We start from the raw sequence: 24,852 nt of genomic DNA, 5'->3' as shown, positions 1-24,852 counted from the left end.
GCTATAATCTGGTTTACCCATGCAGCTTCTATATTTGAATAATACTTCAAATTTTAGAAATAATACTTCAAATTTTAATATTTTAGAAATATTACTTCTTAAAGCAGTGTGAAAATGTGTGGGAAGAAAATATACTGGGCATACCATTGGTAGAGGCTAATGATATGATAAAGGACTTAATTCAGTGAAGCTTCTAAAGAAACAACACAATTAAGAATCTGTATCAATAAATTTATTCCAAGTAAGAACTGTGCATTCACACCAGGCATATTATTTTGCCACAAAAGCCATTAGCACTAAATATACCATAAAACTCACAGGTATGTGAAAAACTTCTCAAGGTATCTATTTCAAGTCATTAAATTCTTTAATATTATTAATCCATGCATAAACATATCACACATAATTATTGATATGCTTATTATATATATTTAAAACATCTTTTGGGAAATTTTATGCTCTCCAAATAATAACTTCTTAGTAACTTAAAAAATGCCTCTATGTACCTCTTAGCAGTACTATTGTAAAACCAAAATTGTATTTTCAAGCAGCAAGAATCCAAGACACACCATTCCTGATTAAAGAGAGGGCTGACATCTGGTTTTCCAAACAGCTCTCGTCCATTCCTTGTCCCTATTTTAATATGCCAACCATTACTTCACTGATATCCCAAAGTTTTCTCGCCACAGACTCATCCATAGCTTTGGGCAACAGTTCTTCCTCTTTACAGTCCCCAAAGTACTTGCCTGAAACACCTTCCACCTCAGGTGAAGAGGCCAAATACACTGCAGTCTGGGCCCCCTCTTCTGGAGTTTTGAAGAAAGCCCATGACACTAAATTGAAAAGTGGTCTGACTAACAACGGGATGTGTATGTGCCTCCCGAGGTTAGTCCGCACTATGCCGGGGTGTAACACATTCACAGAGACGCTGGTGCCTTCCAAGCGGCGGGCGAGTTCTCTGGTAAAAAGAATGTTCGCCAGTTTGCTCCGACTGTAACAGAAGCTTTTATTATAGCTCTGTTCACTGTTCAAGTCTTCAAAGTTGATGTCTCCGTATTTGTAAAGTTTAGAGGAAACGACCACAATTCTGCTGGGAGCTGAACTTTTGAGGAGTCCCAGGAGAAGGTTGGTGAGTAGGAAGTGTCCCAGATGGTTCACGCCAAACTGCATCTCAAATCCATCTTCAGTCTTCATATAAGGGCACTGGAAGACTCCGGCGTTATTGATCAAAACATCCAGTCTAGGCTCTTCCTTCAAATGGCAAAAAGAGAATGGCAGAATTAGGAACACAGGCCTTAAACGTGCCTAAAACGAAAAAAAAAAAAAAAAAATTCCCACAAACTACTAAAATTCTAAAAAATGCCTCTATGAATTTTTAACAACTGAGAGAAAAAAAGACGATGACAACTTGAATGCGTACAAGGCGCCTGACTTGTGCTTTTCACGTTATCATCATCTACTCTTAACAACTCTATAAGCAAACTGAAGCACTAAAGTTAGGTGATCTATCCAGTATCACAGGGCTCCTCAGTGGCAAACAAAAATCTGAAGGTGAGATTGACACCAATGGCCCTATTCTTAATTGGTAAGCTAGACTGATTTTCTAATTGAGATTTTTAAACCAAAGCGAGACAACCAATGTGAGCTCGAAAGTGGACCTACAGCAGAAGACAGGTCAGCACTGTTCACTCCCAGGGGTAAGTCAGGATTGCTTTACTCTGGTTTTCTAAAGGTAAAAGGCCCCATGCAGATGGAGCAACTTCAAGTTGTTTCCTTATAACTGGGTCAAGCAATAGAGAGCATCAGGGATACAAATTAAGACTGGAGAGAACATCATGAATAAATCAAAGAAACATTAAGACAAAAATTATATTTATACAAGTATACAAATATCAGAAACACCACCATGAATCAGATGTACCAAGTCTCACAAAAACAGCAACGAGACTAACAGGAGGTAGGCCCAAAAAGCACCTTTGACCTCTATTACAATTTTAGAATTCACAGTTCTTTTTTCCTATATAAAAAGCTTTCAAGCTTCAAAGGGCCCCCAGCTTAGGAGATCTATACAGTTAGAGTTCTGCAGTTTGATCATATCCTTCTGCATCCCTCCAGATTAAAGTCCTAAAATTTAGACTGTCCTAAAAGGGAAGTCTTTTAATTCCTTACTTAATGTAAGGTGGCTTTCCCTCATCCTTTCCTGGTTCCTCTGTCTCTTTTGATAGAGGAAAAAAAAAAAAAGAAATGTACAACGTGTTCCAGGTGTAAAGACACAGTGATGACCCACAATTATATAAATCTGAGGTCAAATTTCAAATATTACTGGTCCTTTTGCCAAACATAAGTGAAAAGAAAAATGTGTTAAATTTCACAACTGTTATCAGAGCCTACCTGTCAGAGGATTAACTATTTCTCATTCTGTCTGTCTCAGCACCTTTTGCTTTTCCAATAGTTGACTTCAAAAAGAAGGCAAAAGTTCACCCGTGGGGGAAAGAAAGGAGTGTTCTTTTCAGTAATCCTTTGGAAGAGTTTCCTGTATTAATCATTTCTGAGCCATCATTCTTTGCTGGGCTTGTGTATTTTAAGACTTTATCATTTACTGTTTTTTAAGTTCTAGAAGATAAATGAGATAAATACCAAGAATACCAACTTGTGGGAAATTTACACTTCCTTTTTTTGAATTCTGATTACAGTCATTGAACTACTGAACTTCAGAGCCAGGAAGGAACTTAATACATACTTAGCAGGAAGGACAACAACTTTGTTATCTGTTTATCTCCTTAACTTTTAATTGGTTTTGTCAAGTGCCTTTACTTTTCAAAGTAATAAAAACCATAGTATCAAGGAATAAGTATACACTGCTGCCCCATCTACACCTTTAATGAATAGGAAGGTCCACTTTTGATCCTTCCAACATCTCTTATAAACTATTACTTCTTATTTCCTAAAACTGTTTTACTTGATAATGAAATACTAGTCCTAAAAACAAAATGAAACAAACCTCTTTAGATCTGTAACAGCTTCCCAACTGTGCATTAAGGAACCCTAAGAGTCACAAGGAACTCTCAGGATGATCTGGAGTGTTTTAAATTTCAAGGCAAACAAAACATCTCAAAAACTACAGTCTCCAAGTGGCGCACAGCTTCAACATTTTATATTGAATATATTCAATATAATATATTCTATATTCCTTCTGATGATGTCCTATCTTTGAAAAGATGAGTGTTTAGCAGTTGTAAGAAATGCAAGTACGATGTTAAAAATCAGTAGAGAACAGAAATGAGGGTGGCAAAGTCCAATCTGATTCCAACAAGCTGGTACAGTGAACAGATAGATGCACATTTCCCAATAGTATACTGATGGTTATGATAATTATGGTTATTAAAAAATGAAATATATTTCCTTTCAGCTATGTGTATTTTTTTTTCCAAACAGCTATTGTTACAGAAATAATTAATAGGTTTGGACCTAGTTACTTAATGAATAAACTAGGTATTTGTTTTGACCCAAGGGCATCATGAAAAAATTAGAACTGTATGGAGCTTCTGTTCTAGACCCAGGAGACTTCTTTTGGGCTCTTTTTTTTTTTTTTTTATGCCAGCTAATTCTAGACATCACTCTTCTGAAGACCTCTGGCAAGTCACCTCTGTAGGAAACCCTTCTATCACAAATTCAGCAGAGGACATCCATTTCAGTGTATTATTTACTATCTAAACAAAGAAATTCTCTACCTCACTGGCACACAGCAGAAGTACAGGGGTTAAAAGCAAGGGCTTTAAAGAGATCCTGGGCCAATTACTTAGCCTACCTATGCCTTAGTAGCCTTATGATGCAAAATGGGGATAGTAATGCCTACTTCACAGGGTTACAGTGAGGACCAGATGACAATAGCAGCCAGTCACTTTAATTGAATTAAAAATTAGAAGCATATATATATATATATATCTGAAATGCTTAGAACAGCTCCTGGCACACAGGCATTTTCAATAAATTCTAGGTATGATATTTTTATTTCGGTCCCTATTTAGAACACATGACCACTGGCGTTCCAAGCTCCAGTCTATTTGGAAATTAGGCCAGAGTCCCCGCTAAGGATACTACTCAAGAATTCACTGGTGGCAGAGAGCAACTTCCTACCAGCAGGGAAAAATTAAAAAAAAAAAAAAAAAAAAGATTTGCTTCAAGGTCCCTGGCGAGCAACCTCCCCTATCTGCTCTCAGGCTCTTTGAGAGATGGCTTAGTGCAGAAGTCACTTGGGACACAGGAAAAAAACAATCAGAGAACTGGCATGTCTCCTCCTGGGCTGTCCTCACATGGCAAGAGGAAATGTTCAGAAATTTGCTTATTTTCCTCTTGGGTCCACTTTTTCCCCCCAACATTTTTGGAAGACAGAAGACTGCCCTACCAATTTTTCCAGCTTTCAATTCCCCAGCCGCCTCCATCACTCGATCATTTCTACCCTTGGCCTTGGTCATTCCCAAGGTCACACCCCCTCGACTGTGGGCGGTCCTTTCCTCGTTCAACCCATGGCCCTCCAGGCCCCGCCCTGTCCGCCGAGACCCCCCAACAATGGCCGGTCGCGGATCTCCCGCAGGTTCCCCGAGCCCCACACCTGGAGCATCTCCTGACAGAAGGAGCGCACGGAGCTCAGCGAGGCGAGGTCCAACTCCTTGACGACGACCTCGCCGGCACCGCCGGAGTTGGGCCCCGAGTCGGGGCCTCCCGTCGGGCAGACCTCGCGGCGGAGCTGACCCGCCGCCTCCTCGGCGCGCTCGCGGTCCCGGCAGCCCATGATCACTCGAGCCCCCAGGCGCAGCAGCTCGGCCGCTGTGGCGCGGCCCAGGCCGCTGTTCGCCCCCGTGATCAGCACGGTCTTCCCGCGCATGAGGCCGGAGTCCCCGCCTTGGTGCAGCCGCTGGACGCTGGAGCCCACAAACCGCCGGGCGGCTAGCCACAGGATCCCACCTAGTGCGGCCAGTAACGCTGCCGCGGTACCCACTGCCATAGCCGCCGGGGCCGAGGGCCCACCGGCCCTTGCGCGGGACTTCCGGGGTCGCGCCTTGCCAGGTCCAGAGCCGGCCACCTGTACGCAAAGGACACTGGGCACGCGGCTCCTCGTCTCCTGAAGGCGGTGTGGGGCATGCTGGGACTTGTAGTCTCCTTTCCGAGGGCACCTGATTGGCTAAGAGTGTCCGGCGTTTGTGGTGCCTCGGTGGAATGGGCTCCTATCGCTAGAGGAGGGTGACCGCAGGTCCTTAGATTTTCAGGCTCCTGAGGTCACTGCCCACGGAAATCCGAGAGTGGTGGTGGCCTTGCCTGTGGGAATGCCTAATGACTACTTTGAACTTACGAATCTCTTTATAGGCTGCTTTACGAATCCCACAATTCAGGGCTAGTTTACTGTGTTTTCCGTTTAGATCACCTGGGACTTGTTAACCCTCAGTTCAGTTTACCTTCATTCTCTGAAGGATGGTCCCTGTGGAACTGAAGTCTGAGGAAACGCTCCCCCTCACACATCCCCCACCCCCTTAGCTGATGCTAAGAACTTAAGCAGCGTGAATCAGTTAGAATAGATCTGCGGTTCTCAGACTTCGGCGTTGCATCGGAATCACCCGCAGGACACGTAAAAACAGAAATTTCAGGGTCCAGGCACTAGCGTTTCGAATTCATTAGAAGCCAAGATGGAACCCGAGACTTTGCATTTCTAACAGGTTCTGATGCGGCTGATCTGGGGACCACGATCTGGGAACGGAAGACTATTGTAGCATTGATCACTGTATAAAAAGTCATCCTCAGATGGTCTAATGGGACACTGAGAGATACACTGTGGAAAGCTTGGACTTACTGTACATATAGACTTACAAACAGGCTCATCCACAAGTGTCTTCTTTCCTGTTTGCAGAGGATATTAAATGTAATAAGGAAGTGAAAGTGTTTTTTACATTGTAAAATGCTTCAGAAATGAGGGAGGTGGGGGTGGCTATTGCCACAGAGATACATCTTTAAGCTGCAAACTTCAAACTTTAGGCCAAATTACTCTTAAGCTGGAATACATTTATCTACTCACCCATCTAGTGTGTGCCAGGCCCAGTGCCCTGTGAGAGTCACAAGGAAATAGGGTACTATTTCTGCCCTCAGGGTGCCTACTGTCTGGTACAGAGACCTCCCTACCTGCTTCCATTCTAGAATCTTCAGGACAAAAGAAGAGACACACAACTTTTATAATTTGAACTACACTCCACAGATGATTTTGATAATCCCTCCTCCACTTCCTTATATTTGGGAAGGATATAAAATGCAACCAAAGGCATTATATTAATACAAAGAGCAAACGGGTAGGATGCCAGAAGGTAGTTTCTTATAAGTGCTGAGAATGGAGCTCAGAGATGGGACGAGTACCGGGAACAACAGTCTTGAAAGGGAAGCCTTTATTCCACCCTACCTGTAACTTGAAGCTGCCTCTCCAATTCACTGAGCCAGGAGTACATGTTTCCTCTCTCTCTTCCTTTCTCTCCTTCCACATCTTCCCATCCTTCAAAGCCCACCTTCATTTCCTGACAACTTCCAGCCCATATAGATCTCTGCTTCAACCTCGTGTGATCCTCAGTTGGCACTGAAGACTTAACTCTCTGGTGTTGGGTATTTGAACTTGTACATTTGATTTCTTCTAAGGGATTGTTAAATAGGATGGGATGGGATAATATCTGAGTCTGTCTTGTGGCCTTATTATTGGGGAATGCATAGAAAACAGTAGGTACTCAGAAAGCATAATGACTGATATTATTTTAGACTGGCTTACATCCAGTTAGGAAGCAGATCAAAAAGTCTGTGTCAGCAGTGGTCTGGTTTACTAGAACGAGGGATGGAATATGTGGGGTAGAGAAGAAATGGAGTAGAAGGAGCAAGAGAGGGTATGAGGAAGAGAAATAGCATATAGCTTTTGAAGTGAGATCTGAATTTGGATCTTAGTCCTACCATTTATTACCTGCACATCCCTGGTCAAACTATTTAATCTTTTTGAGTGTTAGGTTCTTCATTGATTTAAAAAAAAAAGGAAGGTAATAATGTCATGAAGTTTGCTTTGATGAAAAATAAAGTAACCATTGAAAATAACTAGCTCATTGTTTCTACCATTGTAGTAGATTATGATTACTAACCAATCAATGCTTCTCTCTCTTTTTTTTTTTTTTTTTTTTTTTTTTGGTAAACGAAAATCACAACAGAATGACAACAATGAAGCTAGGAAACTACACTTACTGTCACATTTTGAAGTGGTAGCCAAGACTTCTTTCCTCATACAAACATTGGACCTACCTGCCAGAACCAAAGCCAGAGACTTCAAATATGAAGCTGTGTAGTCCAGAGGCAATGAACCCACCAAAGAAGCTTCAAAGATTCTAGGATGCTCTGTCTGGAACTTATCTTGGGTGAAAGTAACTTGTATGAATAACTAGCTTTTTTATTTCTGAATGAACAATATCAAAATTGGTATACTCAGGCAGGTAGAGTGGTATTTTCATTTTTGCATTGATAGAAAGGCAGGGACCACAGACTAAAAAGCTCCAGTTTTCAAGAGTGTCCTTAAACCCTCTCTTTCCATTTGTGAAGACCCACTCTTCTATAACAATGATGGGTAATGGTTCATTCTAGCTAGCAACATCCAAAAATGAGCAATGCTATGTAAAACTAAGTAGGCTTCTGACATAGCCCTTTTGCAAGTTCTAAACTTACTCTAAAGAGTCATCACTATGACTTATACACAGAGGTAGTTGCAGTGTTATCAATAGCATTGACAGCTCGAATGGAAGTAGCTTAAAGGTAACTTGAGAGTTCAAAATGTTTTAAAAAAACTCAAGAGAAAACCTTTCCAAATGAACAAAGTTGTGAGGTCTAGTCTACTGAAATACCTAATTACCCTAGGGATCCACGGGTGTTTCCATAATACCAGACTCCATGCTTTATTTCTCCTCCCCATCCCTGATTGTTACTTTTGACTAATTCCATAAGGTACATGAGCTGTGGTGGTGCCATATTTCTGCGCCCCTTCAATTTGGAACATATGATCATCAAAGAAGAGATGGGGCCTTATCTTTGCCAAAATGGGACCTTTGGGGGCTCCAGCAAGGAAAAGAGCTTCGTCTATTTCTAGACCCCAGCGGCGAAGGGTTTTCAGCACGCGGGCGCCTGAACTGGCTGCACTCCTGGCTGTAACCAGGTAGGTCCGGATAGGGCAACATAACCGTTCGTCTTTGGCATAAAACTTCTTTTGCAGTCTGCCTAAATCTTCCATAAAGCCTTTCAAGGGACCCTGCAAAAGGAACATATGTCATAGCTGTCATCCAGGGAGCAAAAGGAAGTGAATGCTAAAAAAGCAGATATTTATAAGAAACTTGTAATACTGCATGAAGCATACAGTATAGACCAGTAATACAATGCTGAAACGCCTTCGTTTATTGTGATTATATTTCCTTGTATGGAACCATCCTTGCATTCTTAGAATACAAAATAGGATGGCCATATAATTTATCATTTGAACACACATATTTTAAGAGTGAAAGAAGCTTCTGTAAAAAGTTGAACCAGAGCAACAGACATAAACTATCCATGGGAAAATGGGGTTACTCTAAAGTTTAGCTTAGAACTGAACCAAAAGCACTACTTTTAAAATTTATTTATTTTTGTAGAATTGTACATTTTAATATTTATAAAGTGTACTTTTCTATCTTGTTCAATTTCTTCAGGGTTTGAATCCAATCTTGTCTATATTTACTGTACTTTATATATATCCTACTTCACACTTACTTTTATCTTCAACCTTTCTGAACACTTACTTTTAGCTGTACCTCTGGCACAGGACAGAGAATTGGATTTTGCTATGTGATACAATCATAAAGTCTTAATTTTAAAAACAAAACTTGAGTTTATAGTATAGGTGAAGTTAAAATGTATGACAGTATCACAAAACATGGGAGGGAGGAATTAAGAGTATACTATTGTATGATTCTTCCATTATACATGATGTGGCATAATATTATTTGAAAGTAGACTGTTATTAATTAAGGTTGTATATTATATATCTGATGCTAACTACTATAAAATCTAACATGGGTAATAAATCATTAATGGTTATGCAATTTTAGGAATCTAAAAACATACAATATATACAATAAGTGCTAAGTCACTTCAGTTGTGTCTGACTCTTTGTGACCCCATGGACCACAGCCCTCCAGGCTACCCTGTCCGTGGGATTCTCCAGGCAAGAATACTGGCATGGGTTGCCATTTCCTCCTCCAGGGGATTGTCCCAACCCAGGGATTGAACCAGTATCTCTTATATATCCTGCATTGGCAGGCAGATTCTTTACCACTGGTGTCACCTGGGATGCCCCCATGTACAATAAGTTAAAAAGCAAAAATAATAAAAGGAAAAAAAAATTAAAGTTAACTAAAGATGAAACAAATCAAAAAAATAGGAAGATGGTAGATTTTAATCCGAGGCTTCCCTGGTGGCTCAGATGGTAAAGAATTCGCCTACAGTGCAGGGGACCCAGGTTTGATCCCTGAATCAGGAAGATCTTCTGAAGAAGGAAATGGAAACCCACTCCAGTATTCTTGCTTGGGAAATCTCATGAACAGAGAGACGGGTAGGCTACAGTCCATGGGGTCTCAAAGAGTTGGACACCACTGAGTGACTTAACAACAGAAACAAATAAGTTTCTGCTAATTGAAGGACACTGAATAATATTTAAAGAATTAAAAACAAGCACAGACTGAGAGAAAATATGTGCAAAGAAATATATGATAAAGGACTTGTACCCAGAATATATAAAGAACTCTCAGATCTCAATAATAAAATGAAAACCCAATTCACATGAGCAAGAGATCTGAACAGAAATTTTTGCCAAAGAATACATATAATGGCAAATAAGCACTTAATAAAATGTTCAGTATCATTTGTCATTCAGTTCAGTTCAGTTCAGTCACTCAGTCATGTCTGACTCTTTGCGACCCCATGAATCGCAGCATGCCAGGCCTCGCTGTCCATCATCAACTCCCGGAGTTCACTCAGACTCATGTCCATCGAGTCAGTGATACCATCCAGCCATCTCATCCTCTGTCGCCCCCTTCTCCTCCTGCCCCCAATCCCTCCCAGCATTAGAGTCTTTTCCAATGAGTCAACTCTTCGCATGAGGTGGCCAAAGTACTGGAGTTTCAGCTTTAGCATCATTCCTTCCAAAGAATACCGAGGGCTGATCTCCTTCAGAATGGACTGGTTGGACCTCCTTGCAGTCCAAGGGATTCTCAAGAGTCTTCTCCAACACCACAGTTCAAAAGCATCAACTCTTCAGCGCTAAGCTTTCTTCACAGTCCTACTCTCACATCCATACGTGACCACTGGAAAAACTATAGCCTTGACTAGACGATCCTTTGTTGGCAAAGTAATGTCTCTGCTTTTCAACATGCTATCTAGGTTGGTCATAACTTTTCTTCCAAGGAGTTAGTGTCTTTTAATTTCATGGCTGCAGTCACCATCAGCAGTGATTTTGGAGCCCCCCCAAAATAAAGTCTGACACTGTTTCCACTGTTTCCCCATCTATTTCCCATGAAGTGAAGGGACCAGATACCATGATCTTCATTTTTTGAATGTTGAGCTTTAAGCCAACTTTTTCACTCTCCACTTTCCGATCAAGTGTAGTATCATTTGTCATTAGAATAATGCAAATTAAAATCACAATGAGGTACTATTATGTAACCACCGAACGGCTTAAAACAAATAGATGAAAAACAACTGACATCACCAAATACTGGCAAGGATGCAGAGTAAAAGATCTCTCATGGAAATGCAAAGTGGTATGACCACTTTGGGAAACAGTTTCCTTAAAGTTAAACATAGATTTATCCTGTGACCTAGAAATCTTACTCCAAGGCATTTACCTATGAGAAATGAGATTTATGTTACACAGAATCCTGTGTGAAAATGCTTAAAGTAGCTTTATTTATAAATGTCCCAGACTGGAAATGACCTAAATATTTTCCAGTAGGTAAATTGCTAAAAACATATGGTCCATCCATAGAACAGGCTGCCTCTGCTGCTGCTAAGTCACTTTAGTCATGTCCAACTCTGTGCGACCCCATAAACAGCAGCCCACTGGGCTCCCCACTCCCCGGGATTCTCCAGGCAAGAACACTGGAGTGGGTAGCCATTTCCTTCCCCAATGCAGGAAAGTGGAAAGTGAAAGCGAAGTCACACAGTCGTGTCCGACTCTTAGTGACCCCATGGACTACAGCCTACCAGGCTTCTCCATCCCTGGGATTTTCCAGGCAAGAGTACTGGAGTGGGGTGCCATCGCCTTCTCCATAGAACAGGCTAGTACTCAGCACAAAAAGGAATGCACTACTGATATACGAATGACATGAATGAATCTCAAATGCATCATCTGAAGCAAAATAAGTCAAATTCAAAAGACTGCATCCTTTCAGGCTCCATTTATATGATACCTGAAGAGGCAAAACATTGGGGACAGAAATCAGATTAGTGGTTGACAGATCCTAAAGAGAGGGAGTAAAATGACTTACAAAGAAACATAAGTGAATTTTGTTAGTATTTTGAGTTTGATCGTGGTTTCGTGTCTGTACACGTATGTTTGCCAAAACTCTCAGAACCATGCACTAAAAATGATGAATTATACTATATATGAAGTACACCTCAACAACTCTGATTAAAACACACATAGACACATACACACCCATGTGCGCGTGCAAACACAAACACACATACACGGAGATAGATCACTATTCTAGAATGGCGAAATGAGACAGATATCAAATCGGGAGACAATGAGAGTGGATAAATTAATCCTGTCCAGCTGTCCCATTTGCTGGTGACCCTCAGATCTCCTCCATTTGAGACAACTGGACATTGTTATGACCAAACCACAAGCCCCACGGCCAACATAATCGAAAGTCATGGTTAGGAATCATACCTCATAACTATTTTCCCATCAGTGGAAACATCTGGCAAAGTCTGGTCTTCATAGAAGAGCTACCCTTTCTATGTGAAAAGTAGCATATTTTTCTACTGTCAGAAGGACCATATTATGGAAACAAGTATGCTTAATAAAATTCATTGAGTATTTCTCCAATAACTAGTGTTGAGCTTCACAATTGTTTAATGGGAAAAATGATTTAAAATATGGAAAAAAGGAACTGATAAGTACAAAATCTAAAAGAAAGTTTGATTATTTCTCTGAGATGAGGATAAATGGTGTTTTAAGATTATCTTGAAATAATTATTTTCAGAATTTTTAAATGCTATCTTTTAGAGATCTTGTACATTTTAATATTTAAAGGCTAATATACAGTTGGCTCTAAATTTCAGCAAAGCAGGCATATCAATTATAACAAAGGGCATTCCTCTTATTAGTAAACTTTGTTAACACTGAACAACTTCTTGACATGAGCTCAAGACTTCTAAACAAGCTATTTAGGAAGGGACTGTGAAGTTAAACACACGCATGAACACATAGAATTTAAATATCACTTGAGCTGTAATATGCAGTAAATTAGTAAAACATTCAGCTTTCAACTAGTCTCTTCATAGTTTTATAAATGTAAGAAAACTAACAATATTTAAGTACGTCTTAAGTTCAAGAAGAGCTGAGAAAAAAATGCCAATTAAAAAAAGGTCTTGGAAAGATTTACAGATTAAACCTGAATGATCTATTGTTTCCTATTCAGTTTGGAGAAAATTTTGATATTCAGATCTCCTTTGGTTCCGAAGTTGTAGGTTTTATTTATTTTAGACCACAACTTTAACACTTCAATTCATGGATTGATTTCCCCAAATCTAAAATTTTAATTTCAGTTTGATTCATTGTTCATAGTTTGCACTTGTTTGAGGCTCATTATTTGACTGGATTCAAACTCTCCGTTTTGCAGATTTTTCTCAATCATGTTATGCCTTCATGGAGTTTGAGGTCATGGATGAGAGGTTCAGCAAGTTTACTGACTGGCTGGAAATGATCTTACTATTTTGAGAACTTATTATGTAGAATTGGCTAATTGGTAAGCTGTATTACCTCTCTTTACTTATTATTTGGAGGAGATGAACTCTTTATCATGAGGAGAGGATAGAAATATTTCCAAAAGGATAAAAGAACACTAAAATTAAAAAAAAGTTGGCAGCAGATGCTTTAAAATGAGGAGTTCATGAAAGAAAGAGAGAAAGCTACAAAGGATAAGAAGTGAGAAGTGCCTAAAAAAAATTTATAAATCATCACAGTGAAGAAATAATTATATCTATATGTTGGAAAATAAGTAGATCAAAATTAAGTAGCTTTCACTGAACCTACCTGACCAAGAGGCTTATTGTCTGCTAGGACTTCGTGTTGGAAGCACTTGTCCGGCCCATGATCCTTGGTACCATGTTCAGGCTCCTCACAAAAGAGGACGGCGTCCCCATCAAAGACCACACGGAGCTGTGTGTCACAGTAAGCCATGTCTTTGGCGCTGTCATACATTGTTGCAGAGGCGATCCCTGGCAGACCATTGGAATTAATAAATAGTCTTCTTAGGACCATGAGTTTTAGTATCTGCTATTTAAAACAAAACAAAGAACAGTCCTACCAGACCTTGAATTTCCTCTCTGGCTATTACCTGACAACTCAACTCCTCTTCACAACCACACATCTCAAATGAACTGTCTTTGAGCTGCCTCTGTTGCTATAAGGGATGGGAGAGTGTAAAATCGGTATAGGACAATCACTGAAGATGTCCACCTCAATGAAAGTCAAAGCTCTAAAAGACAAACTTAAGGGCTGCCACTTGTGGAAGCATCTTAGCAGAAAATCCAATGACAATGATGTAAACAGCATAATCATTGAAGCCCAGTGAAACACTAGTGAGACTTCTTTATTAATGAGAAAGAAAAAAACAAGGAATACCTTCTTGTATTGCTTCTAGTACTTTTTCAGAATCCGCAGAAACATACAAGTTGGTAAGATATGCCTTCAAATAGCCAATGGGGCTTTTTCCTCCAGTCAGACAGAAGCGGTCAATTAGTAATCCTATCATCAGGCAAGAAAGACTTCGTTATGGCAGAGACTAAAGACGGCATGCTTACTGGAAATGCAAATGAAAGCTGCCTTCAAAATAACTGAATGCCTAAAGACATTTTAGAATTACGTTCAGAGTACCAATATTGAAAAATGTCTCAGCTATTTTATATAATAGTAGGTATGTCTGGTGCATGATAATTTATGAAGTATATCCAGATAGGCCATGCCAGTTTACTGTCAAAACAGCTGTTATGGCAGGCATTATTATCCTCATTATAGGAAAGGAGACTGAGACATAAATACTTGTTTAAGCCCACTAGAGGACATTGACTCTTGTCTAGGCTAGAACAGTGCCCCTTTACTTCAGCTATAGCATCCTCACTTGATGAGAGGGCCAGTTGAGATGTGGCTCCATTTTTAAATACCATTTCTGTATTTTCTTAGTAACAATACAATGCAATAGCCAGTAGTGATAGGATTTAAACTATTTCCCTAAAACTGAAGAAGAAAAGGTCTGAAATTGTCTCTCTTGACTTGAAATTTTAAATGAGGTCATTATCAGACTAAAAATTAATAGACCTTTAAATGCCTTCTGAATCAACAACAGTTTTTAAAAAAACACTAGATGCAGGTGAGAAGTCTATAACATAGGCACTTACATACACTATGGATGAAAGTATGAATTGGTACAGGCTGTCTAGAAAGTAATTTTATATTTAATGATAAAAGTATTTTTAAATTAAACTTATTTATTTTTAATTGAAGGATAACCGCTTTACCAAATTTAAATCTTATTTTTGCTTGGACATACCCATAAGACTGGATATGTCACTTAGCAAATAGGCTAAAGGTCTCCACATAAGTCAGGTAAATTCATAAGAGGAAAAATGGGGACCTCCCTTGAAACTCTCTAACACACTAATGGAGATGTCATGAAGAGAATAGTGTCAAACAAATTTTCCCTGTAAAAAAATAAAGACAGTTTTGCTGGCATAGGTATGAATTTGATGTATGGGGCAAGCAGCCGGGGAGAGTCAGATGTTAACAGTGGAAAGGAAAGGTAAAAACCTTAAAACCTTTAACATACATCTGTGGTGAGCAAGAAGTCTGATCACACAGAGAAAGCCCTAGGTTGACGGCTCCTTGAAGTCAAGTTCAGAAGTGAAAAACATAAAACAGAGAAATATATTGCAGGACCTGGGATTAAGACTTTGAAATTCACACTTGACAAGTTAAGTCCAGAGCTTTGGGCCCGACTCTGGGCTGAAGTTAAAAATGAACATGGCCTCTCTTGTTCTGACATAGGCAAATAAACATTCTCACGCAGAAGGGGGTGTCAGTATCAAAGAGGCTGCATTAGTTAGGCCACGGCGAGCAAAATAACATGGCTTCTCTCTTCCAGAGCAGCAAGCTGTTTCTCCACACGGTATTTATTTTACTTACCGTAGTGATTGACGCTGTTTATAAGCCGCACTCCCACTTGGGCATGGTTATTAGTCATCAGTACAATATCAAATAAGTCCTGTTCATCAGGATACAGTTCACGGAGTCTACAGTTGACATGCTGCAGTGCCTGCAGGTTACAAACACGAACGTGAGTGAGGAGGGCCAGGAAAGGTGGGCATCGGGGGTCTGGAGGGAACGGATGCCTTAGGTGTCCAATTCAAGCTCCGAAGACTCTTCTCTGAGAGACTGTGCTTCTTTTAAGGCAGGGTTATGCCATTCATTTCAGTATTTTCAGCCTCTCATACAAAGGACCTCAGCGAATGTTTATTGAAAGATGGGTGATGTTTTGGTTTACTAGAATTATTTCTGTGAGGTAGACATAGGATCAGGCTAACCCTTTTAGGGTTTGTCTATTTTTGTTTTTGATTCATAAAACCTGCCTTTTTTGGTCATCTGATGATTATTTTTTATTGTGAAACATATAGGCTGCTTCAAGAGTTCTCATGCTATCCTTGCACAGAGGCCATGTTAATGGTCTCTGTATCATTCCAATGTCAGCACAAGTGCCGCCAAAGTGAGCATTTTGTCTATTTTTTAAATGTGAGTCTTTAGAATAGGATTGTGGTTTCCTGCAGTGATTCCACTATGCTCCATAACTACTTTCTACTCACTTAGTGGAGGTGTCATTTGTTTCTGCCTGGTTATGATGTTATTGTATCATATTTGTATAAGCTGTATAGGGGATCAGAGCTAGAAGTGCTATACATTTCAGTGTAAATTCCAAGATTACTTTCTCTATTAAAATCATGCCCCTACGTGCCAAGAGCATCTTGACTTTTTTAACGTGCTGTGTTTGGGGCAGGAGAAGCTAATGTGAATTTCAGCTTATTTGAATGGGGTGTTTCATTTCTACTACTTGGAATTGTAAACTCATTATTGCTTCTGGTTATTGCTCCTTCTGTGGAAGGAATGATCGTTTCTGTTACAAATCTCAGGATTTGGACTCAGAGTTCCAAATCCCGGGCTGCAGTCCCTCCCTCAACAGTGTTGAAGTTTCTTTGAAAATAAAAAGTGCCCTAGGGTCAACTTGCAAATGGCAAGAATGACAAGGGTGGACTAGGAATGATAAGGAAAACTGGATGAGATCCTGAGGGTTGGCATGGGTCCTTGCCTGCCCTCTGGAGTCCTGGAGGGCCAGAGACAGCTTTGCGGAGTACCTTGACAAAGCGGAAGGCCGGCCCTGGGGTCAAGACGACATTCTCGTTGGTAAGCTGATACTCCATGTATTTCTCCAGACCCTCTTCATCATAGATTTTCCTGCTGTCCATCATGTTGAAGAGTGCTCCGGATGACACAGCAACGGTGATGGCATGCTTGGGTTTGGGCTGCAGAGAGGGGCACCGACAGGAGGACAGTCACACAGATAAAAGGGGTCAGGAATAGAGCTCACGCCAGGGTAGGGTGGAAAGCAAATAGGTGGTCCTGGCTTGGAGGACTGGGATGCTGGAGACAGCCAAGAATGGGATCCTGGAGTCTACAGTGCAGAGGGGGAGGTTTAGGGAGGAGAAGCAGTGGCCTGCGTGAGCTTCCCTGCACCACGGAGAGGAGCCAGGCCTCAGGGCTGGGCTGCGTGGGGGTAAACTCGGGTGCCCAGGGGAGGCGGGCCCTGCTCACCGGCCTGGGGCGCGAGCAGTTGGGTGTCTTCTCGTACAATGTTCTCACAGACGCCCAGTAGGCCTCATCCTCGTCCTCCTCTTCCTCTCGTTTCCTGGCCAGGTCGGACACACAGTCGTGGTCCATCTGCGAGGGGTAGAGCATCCTGCGCTGAGTATAGGACTTCCATTCGGAGGGAGGCGTGCGCGAGTATTCCCGCTGGTGCGTGTCCCTGGAGTCGCGTGAGTCCCGGGAGCGGGACATGTCCCGCTTGTCCTGGGACTCTCTCTTATCCCGGCTCTCGCGCATCTCCCGCCCACTGCTGTGAGACCAGGTGTCAGGATTCTCAGTCTTGGTGGTGCGCCGGGACGTGGTCTGCAGCTGGGCCTCCGGGGACATGGAAGACCGTGAGTCGAGCGGCATGTTTTGCGTGGGTGACGAGGGCTGCGCCGACAGCTGCTTCGGCGACTCTCGATGGCTAGGGGAGGTGGATGAAGTCCGGGAGGTCGTGGAGCTACTGGGGAGCTGGAACAAGAAAGTGGGCCTCTGGGTTCCATGTTTGCTTAGGGTCCCTGTACTCCTCTCTGCCCAGCTAGCGTCAAGGAGCTGTCCCTTCTCTCTGTTCCATTCCTAGCTCTTACATGGATCCTGGTTCATCTCGGCTCCTTTTAAATAGGGCTTAGGAGAAAGAAATAGCAACCCACTCCAGTGTTCTTGCCTGGAGAATCCCAGGGACGGGGGAGCTTGGTGGGTTGTCGTCTATGGGGTCGCACAGAGTCGGACACGACTGAAGCGACTTAGCAGCAGCAGTAGCAGCAGCAGTAGTAGTAATTTAGTTGCTAAATTGCGTCCGATTCTTGCGACCTTATGGGCTGTAGCCTGCCAAGCTCCTCTAGGGATTCTCCAGGCAAGAATATTGGAGTGGGCTGCCATTTCCTTCTCCAGGGGATCTTCCTGACCCAGAAATCGAACCTGGGTCTCCTGCATTGCAGGCAGATTCTTTACCGACTGAGCTACAAGGGAAGCCCTTAAATAGAGCTTCAGTTCAGTTCAGTTCAGTTCAGTTCAGTCGCTCAGTCGTGTCCGACTCTTTGCGACCCCGTGAATCGCAACACGCCAGGCCTCCCTGTCCATCACCAACTCCCGGAGTTCACTCAGACTCACGTCCATTGAGTCAGTGATACCATCCAGCCATCTCATCCTCGGTCGTCCCCTTCTCCTCCTGCCCCCAATCCCTCCCAGCATCAAAGTCTTCCAATGAGTCAGCTCTTCGCATGAGGTGGCCAAAGTACTGGAGCTTCAGCTTTAGCATCATTCCTTCCAAAGAAATCCCAGGGCTAATCTCCTTCAGAATGGACTGGTTGGATATCCTTGCAGTCCAAGGGACTCTCAAGAGGCTTCTCCAACACAGTTCAGAAGCATCAATTCTTCGGTGCTCAGCCTTCTTCATAGTCCAACTCTCACATCCATACAATGACTACTGGAAAAACCATAGCCTTGACTAGATGGACCTTAGTCGGCAAAGTAATGTCTCTGCTTTTTAATATGCTATCTATCCATATATAACTACTGGAAAAACTATAGCCTTGACTAGACGGACCTTAGTTGGCAAAGTAATGTCTCTGCTTTATAATATGCTATCTATCTAGGTTGGTCATAACTTTTCTTCCAAGGAGTAAGTATCTTTTAATTTCATGGCTGCAGTCACCATCTGCAGTGATTTTGGAGCCCCAAAAAATAAAGCCTGACACTGTTTTCACTGTTTCCCCATCTATTTCCCATGAAGTGATGGGACCGGATGCCATGATCATCGTTTTCTGAATGTTGTGTTGAGCTTTAAGCCAACTTTTTCGCTCTCCTCTTTCATTTTCATCAAGAGGCTTTTTAGTTCCTCTTCACTTTCTGCCATAAGGGTGGTGTCATCTGCATATCTGAGGTGATTAATATTTCTCCTGGCAATCTTGATTCCAGCTTGTGTTTCTTCCAGCCCAGTGTTTCTCATGATGTACTCTGCAAATAAGTTAAATAAGCAGGGTGACAATATACAGCCTTGACACACTCCTTTTCCTGTTTGGAACCAGTCTGTTGTTCCATGTCCAGTTCTAAGGGGCTCCAAATATTAGACATTTCTGTTATGTGAACACAAAGACAGCTCTCATTTTCCCCAGCTGCCCGGTCAGCACCTCTCACTTTCTTTGTTCATTTCCTTTTGTGATAGACAGGGTGGAGTTCCTTTTCCTTGCTCCAACATAGTTGGCACACACTTTGCAAAGTTCTGTCACTTTGTTCACATATACCTGCTTAGTCAGAGACCTCCAGGTAGGACAGAGGGTTTGAGTAAGGGACCTTGCTTGCCCGTCTCCACCTGCCACCTCTAGTTAACTCAGCGAGCGGCTGGACTAGAAGTCCCCACCACTGAAGGCACTGTAAAGCATCTCAGGGCATGTGTCTCCACCTTTGCCCCCTGTGGTTAAAACAGCGAATGCTGGGAAGGTCGGTAGGCTGGAGAATCAAGTGACTCCCGTTCAGAGTTTCTTGTGCCAGGGAAGTTCAACTGGAGAGAATCATCTTCCTAAACTGGAAGCAATCTTTCTAGAGAAAGGACTCTTTCACTAAGGTGTACAAGAGATTATTAAGCATCCATATATCATTCCAGATTTTGTGACTGTTTCACAAGTTTCAAAAGGCATGTTCTTGGTTAAATTATTGAGCCAGTCCTCACAGAGACAGACAGATTGTTTCTCCCAGTGCCTGGGACCGGGTCACCCTCTGCATTCAAAAACTTAATCTCACGACAGACTTTTTCTTTTGTGTGACTAGGCCTAGTTAAGGGCTCACAGTGTCACAGAACATAGTATTCTTCAACAATTTATCTCCTTTGTTGACCCTTTAACCCCCTCTTCTGAGTCTTGGGTACTCAATGAATAGTTTTTAAATGTGTGAAGTAAGGGAGGAGAAACCATGGGGTTTAATCATTCAGGGAGCCATTTAGAGACTTAGAGACTCTAGGTTTTGATCTAGTTCTGTGGGCATTACTAATGAGAAATCTTAGGTGACTCTGTGTTTCAGTTTCCTTATGCTGGGAATTAGTGGGGGTGGGAGTTTGTGACACTAATTAGCTGAAAGATATAAAATACACAGAACAGGGCCTGGCACATAGAAAGTATCAATGCCCATTGTTGTTTTTATTACTATTATTCTGCAATGTGCTCTTCCCTTTCGGGCCCACCTCTACCTTAAGACTGGTGTTCTTGCTTCTGGACTCCTCTGCTGATGGAGGTCTGGTGGATGGGCTCCGTGAAGTTCGAGACCACTGATTTCGCACTACGTACCCTCGAGAGTCTGACTTTGGCAAAGTTAATTCTTGTGATCCCTTTTGAGGAGAGAAGAGACCCAGAAGTGTAATACCCCACCTCCCCACCCCCTGTCTTTCCACACATGTGCTGATGAAATAGCCATGTCAAGCTAAATATGGCAGTGCTCAGTGAGAAGGTCCCTGCCCTCTATAACCTGTAATTCAGCCTTATCCCTTGTGTATTTTTCTAGCTCTGATTGAATCCTAACTTCTGTGAGGATCCATGAAGTGGGAATCTGCCTGGAAGGGCATCCAAAACCAAGAAGCAAGTCTGATATCTCATGTTTTTTCACCTGTGACTCTAAGAGTCTTATGCAAAGCTTAGTAGAGTTGAGCATTCTTCCTCCCTTTTCCCCACTTCTTTCCTTAAGGATAAGCCTGTTAAGCCTGTTAGCAGATGCTGAAAAGACATCTCCAGCATTTCCTTCTCCAGGGCATCTTCCTGACCAGACTGCAAAGATGAAAGCAGCTGGTAACTGGTCAAGGCTGCAGCAGGGCTCCAGGCAGCTGCAGGAGAAGGAATAGCGCCCTCTAACACTCCCTTTGGGAGGAACAGGATGGAGGAGACCATGGAGAGGCAAGTGGACGTTTCTATTCCCGTATCCTTCCCCTCACCCAGGTTGCCTGTGGCTCCCCTCCAAAATCAATAGTTTGATCTCTGCTCACCCTGATCATCGTGATCTGCCGGCCCTGCTCCCACAACAGGCACATGTGAATATAAATACGTATTGTGCGGCAGGGGCTAAGAAGTACTTTTCCCTCAGCTGCACAAAGGCAGCGTCTACACGATGGGTGACCCCGCATGGAGCAACATCTCAGCGAGTGATTCGGTATGACTGCACGCCTCATCTGAAAGATGGTGCAGAAAATGGTCAATGTGATGGCCAGACTCCCCTTCCCTCCCTGATTTGAACGTAGACCAGTCTCTTCCCTTAGGCTGAGCAGAGGTTTCTATACCACTTGTTCTGCATGAACACTGGGATGTGGGCTGGATTGGGAGGCAGGGACCAGCTAATTTCTCTTAGGTTTTTCTTGACCTCTCCACGAGGGCGTTAAGTATCCCTTAATGCACATCTTGATAGCTCGGTCTTTTCTCCCCAAACTCCACTGCCCCGTAATATTTTTTGTTATGCTGTCTACTCTTTAATTCTCTCACCAACTCTAAAGAGATCAGCTCACCTGAGTGGTCAGACGAACTGATTTCTCAGAATCCTTTCTAGATTTGTCTCCTTCTAGGCTGTCTTTTGAGTACCTCGATCCAGTCTCATTCTTAATATGGAAACAAAGAATGTTTATTAATTTTTTACCTCAGGGACATTAGAAACCTTGGGTATGGGGAATGAAAGGATAAATAAGAATTAGAATTGTCTCTTTGCCATTATCAAAAAATATAAAATTTAGATATTTTTTCCCCTGTTCTAACAAGTGTGAGTAAAAAGAATACATATCAGAGAACTATACAAGCAAATTTTTAATACAGAAATTATTGATGTATAGATTTGAGGTGGTGGTAGTTTAGGTGCTAAGTCGTGTCTGACTCTTGTGACCCCATGGACTGTAGCCCACCAGGCTTCTCTGTCCATGGGATTTCCCAGGCAAGAATACTGGAGTCGGTTGCCATTTCCTTCTCCAGGGCATCTTCCTGACCCAGAGATTGAACCTGGGTCTCCTGCTTTACAGGCGTTCTCCTGCATTTCAGATGGATTCATTACCGACTGGGCCCCCAAGAAAGCCCAATGGATTTCGAGACATGAAGCGTTTATCATTTGAGAAATGATAGTGGGGGAAATGCTTTGGGTGAATTTCCCAGAGGTCAGTACCACTTGGAATTAAATGTAGAGTTGCTCACACAGAACGTTTTTTTTCCCCATTACTCAGAAGGTTACTGCTTATGGAACTTTTTCATTTGCCATGTAGAATTGAAACTTCTCTTTTTTTTCCCATAAACCAATTTTCTGTAGATCTGAGTCTCATCAATAATATATTTTTAAAATCAAAGACCTTAATCCTGTAGAAATCAATCAACAGGCATGTATTCTATCCATATCATCTAACTATTCATAGCATCAAGAGTGAAAAGAGGTTTCTTATCAATAAACTAATAGGGAAGGCCATGCAGGGAAACACAAGAAGATAACTCATTTCATGGACATCTATTCAATTTTTTTTTTCATTTTCAATAGAAGAAAATACTATTTTACTGGACCAGTATTTCTATTGCTTCCTGCCAATTCAGTAACTATAATGCAGTCAAGATTAATATTATTTATCTGTTTAAGGAGCTCAACTTCCAGCATAAATTGAGGTGTTCAAGGGCAGTCTGTTAGTCTCTTTATGCTCTGCGTCTTGCACTCATGAAAATCTCAAGTTGAGTGATTGAGCCTGTGTCTGAAGAGAATGGCATAGCTGTGCAGTCCTAGAACTAATCCTAAAATCTTTCTGTCACTGTGCCCCCAAACACACACACACCACCACCACCACCACCACCACCATAAAATCCCACCACTTCTAACTCCAAAAGATATTTTAATCCAGTCCCTGTTCTCCATTTCTTTTACCATTGCCTTGTTCTAGGCCTTTAGATCATTATGGACATGTAATCTTAAAATACAGCTTTTAACCAGATTTTATGGCCTCAGATCCTCTCAACTTCTAGGTCTATCTACTCGATTTATTCATGATATTTATAAAATATAAATCTACTGCTGCTTTATTTTCAAGTGCACCCTTCATTCGCTTAGAGAGACAAGAGACTCATGCTGTATCCTGTCTACCTCAAACTATATACCCTCCACTCTACATTTTATCTCTGTTCTATTTATGCCAAATGACTTGTATTTGCCTGTATACCACCCTTATTTTCTTAAAACCGCCTTTTCCCCTCAGTGTTCTTCAAAGCTAAGCTCAGCATGACCTGGGAGAAGTTCCCAGTGTTAAACATTCCTCCCTGTTGCCTGTGTCTTTTGTACATACTTTACTGAGCACCAAATTGTACTTTGTTTATGTATTCTCTTTCCTACTAGGCTGTGCATTTTTCAAAGATAGCAACTGTGTTTCACCTCTTACCACTAGCATATGAGCATCTGCTCAATGAATGCTGATTATTGGATGGACTTATACCACATGCTTTCATCTCCTTTTCCTCCACTCTCCATGTTCTTTACTTCTCCTTTTGTCTCTATGTGTGGTCATCCTCTGAAATTTGATTGCTGCAAAGCATTGCCCCAGAGCAAATGATGGGCTGACATCTATGTTTCCTCAGTTCTTTGGCAAGATTCTAGGATATTCAATTCACTGACCTTCTTTTTCTGTTTCAGAGATGTTTGACTCATTTCTCTAACTACTGATATTCTTTTGTTGTTATGTAGGTTTTCTTCTCCCCAGCTCCATTTCCTGTTGTTTCTGTTGCTCAGTTTAGGTTTGCATTTAGAATGTCAAATTTATGACATCACATGTGATTCCATAGTAACCAGCTGACTCTGTGAATATGTGACTTTTTAAAAAAAGAAATAGTATTTATTTGAGTGCATCCATTCATAACCATTGTCTGGGTTTTTATGAATCAACATCTAAGCAATGTTCAAATGTTTAATATGTAGCATCATCAGCATTACTGTTTCCTTCTTTTTAAGTCTGTCTAATATTTCTAAGTTACTCATCTTATCAATCCCATTTGTGGCTGTACATTTTCTGGTACTTCCAAAATGAATGGCAGACTCATTTGTGGGCCTGATCATTTCTTATTATTTATCCTGACAGACTTTGGAGAACTTTCTGAAAATCTGGAGGCTATTTTTAATAGCTGAGACCTGTTCTGCGCTTGAGTGTAGCTTCAGTGTTTGGTGTATCTTTCACAATGGCAAGGCCACGTCCATTCATTAAGTTAAAGTAGTTAATGTGGATAGACATAGTGTGGCAGAATGACATTTGCACTGTTTTGCCTGGTGTTTGCCCCATCCTGAAACATCTAAACATACTTCTGTCCCTCTTGTTGTACACACAGAGAAGACTACGTAAAATCCAGTCCCTGACTCTGGTGTATAAAGTCCAAAAATGTTCTTCACTTATGGTTCTGATTTTAGGTCAGAGACATGCGCCATGCCAATCTGATATTGTCAAGCCATCATGGACTGAGACAGGAAAAGTTTTGACAGCTTTAATCAAAGTTCTCCAGAGGTCTTCTAGATAGTTGGTTATGTACACTCCAGGTTAGACTGCCTGGTTTTGCATCCTTAAATTCCATCCCCTTCCATCCGCCATATCTCACTGTGATCTATGACAAGTTGTTTAATTGTCCCAAATCTCAATATCCTCATTTAGAAAATGAAGATAATGATGGTAT

The 24,852-nt window shown here is 41.7% G+C and overlaps 2 protein-coding genes and 1 non-coding gene across 3 annotated transcripts; all 3 read right to left on the bottom strand.

The window, feature by feature from the left end:
• Window positions 1-216: 216 nt before the first annotated feature.
• LOC120851919 (retinol dehydrogenase 14) lies at window positions 217-5,118 on the bottom strand. The gene is made up of 2 exons (XM_040225004.1): window positions 4,613-5,118; window positions 217-1,251 (listed from the first exon to the last, which is right to left on the bottom strand). Exons 1-2 carry the CDS (start codon window positions 5,003-5,005, stop codon window positions 634-636), a joined length of 1,011 nt encoding a protein of 336 aa, XP_040080938.1. The 5' UTR covers window positions 5,006-5,118; the 3' UTR covers window positions 217-633.
• Window positions 5,119-7,984: 2,866 nt separating this feature from the next.
• Window positions 7,985-23,842, bottom strand: LOC120851918 (cytosolic 5'-nucleotidase 1B-like). The gene is made up of 9 exons (XM_040225003.1): window positions 23,810-23,842; window positions 21,690-21,779; window positions 20,391-20,528; window positions 17,177-17,680; window positions 16,720-16,887; window positions 15,500-15,629; window positions 13,943-14,065; window positions 13,352-13,536; window positions 7,985-8,308 (listed from the first exon to the last, which is right to left on the bottom strand). The coding sequence occupies exons 1-9, from the start codon at window positions 23,840-23,842 to the stop codon at window positions 7,985-7,987; spliced, it is 1,695 nt and encodes a 564-aa protein (XP_040080937.1).
• Window positions 15,978-16,084, bottom strand: LOC120852402. The gene has a single exon (XR_005718572.1). It is a non-coding gene; the product is annotated as a U6 spliceosomal RNA (small nuclear RNA).
• Window positions 23,843-24,852: the final 1,010 nt, after the last annotated feature.

The sequence above is a fragment of the Oryx dammah genome, unplaced genomic scaffold (assembly GCF_014754425.2).
Source record: "Oryx dammah isolate SB20612 unplaced genomic scaffold, SCBI_Odam_1.1 HiC_scaffold_25, whole genome shotgun sequence".
In the NCBI taxonomy this organism is placed as follows: Eukaryota; Metazoa; Chordata; class Mammalia; order Artiodactyla; family Bovidae; genus Oryx; species Oryx dammah.
Note: the sequence above shows the minus strand (reverse complement) of the source record. Positions and strands in the feature narration are given on the sequence as shown.

Excerpts from the sequence above, each read along its gene's own strand:
- LOC120851919 (XM_040225004.1), bottom strand. The coding sequence starts at position 5,005 with ATGGCAGTGGGTACCGCGGCAGCGTTACTGGCCGCACTAGGTGGGATC. Across the intron at positions 1,252-4,612 it reads TCTGTCAGGAGATGCTCCAG|GAAGAGCCTAGACTGGATGT; the intron begins GTGTGGGGCTCG and ends TGCCATTTGAAG.
- LOC120851918 (XM_040225003.1), bottom strand. The coding sequence starts at position 23,842 with ATGAGTCAAACATCTCTGAAACAGAAAAAGAAG. Across the intron at positions 21,780-23,809 it reads CTCTGAAACAGAAAAAGAAG|AATGAGACTGGATCGAGGTA; the intron begins GTCAGTGAATTG and ends TTCCATATTAAG. Across the intron at positions 15,630-16,719 it reads CGGCCTTCCGCTTTGTCAAG|GCACTGCAGCATGTCAACTG; the intron begins GTACTCCGCAAA and ends TGTAACCTGCAG.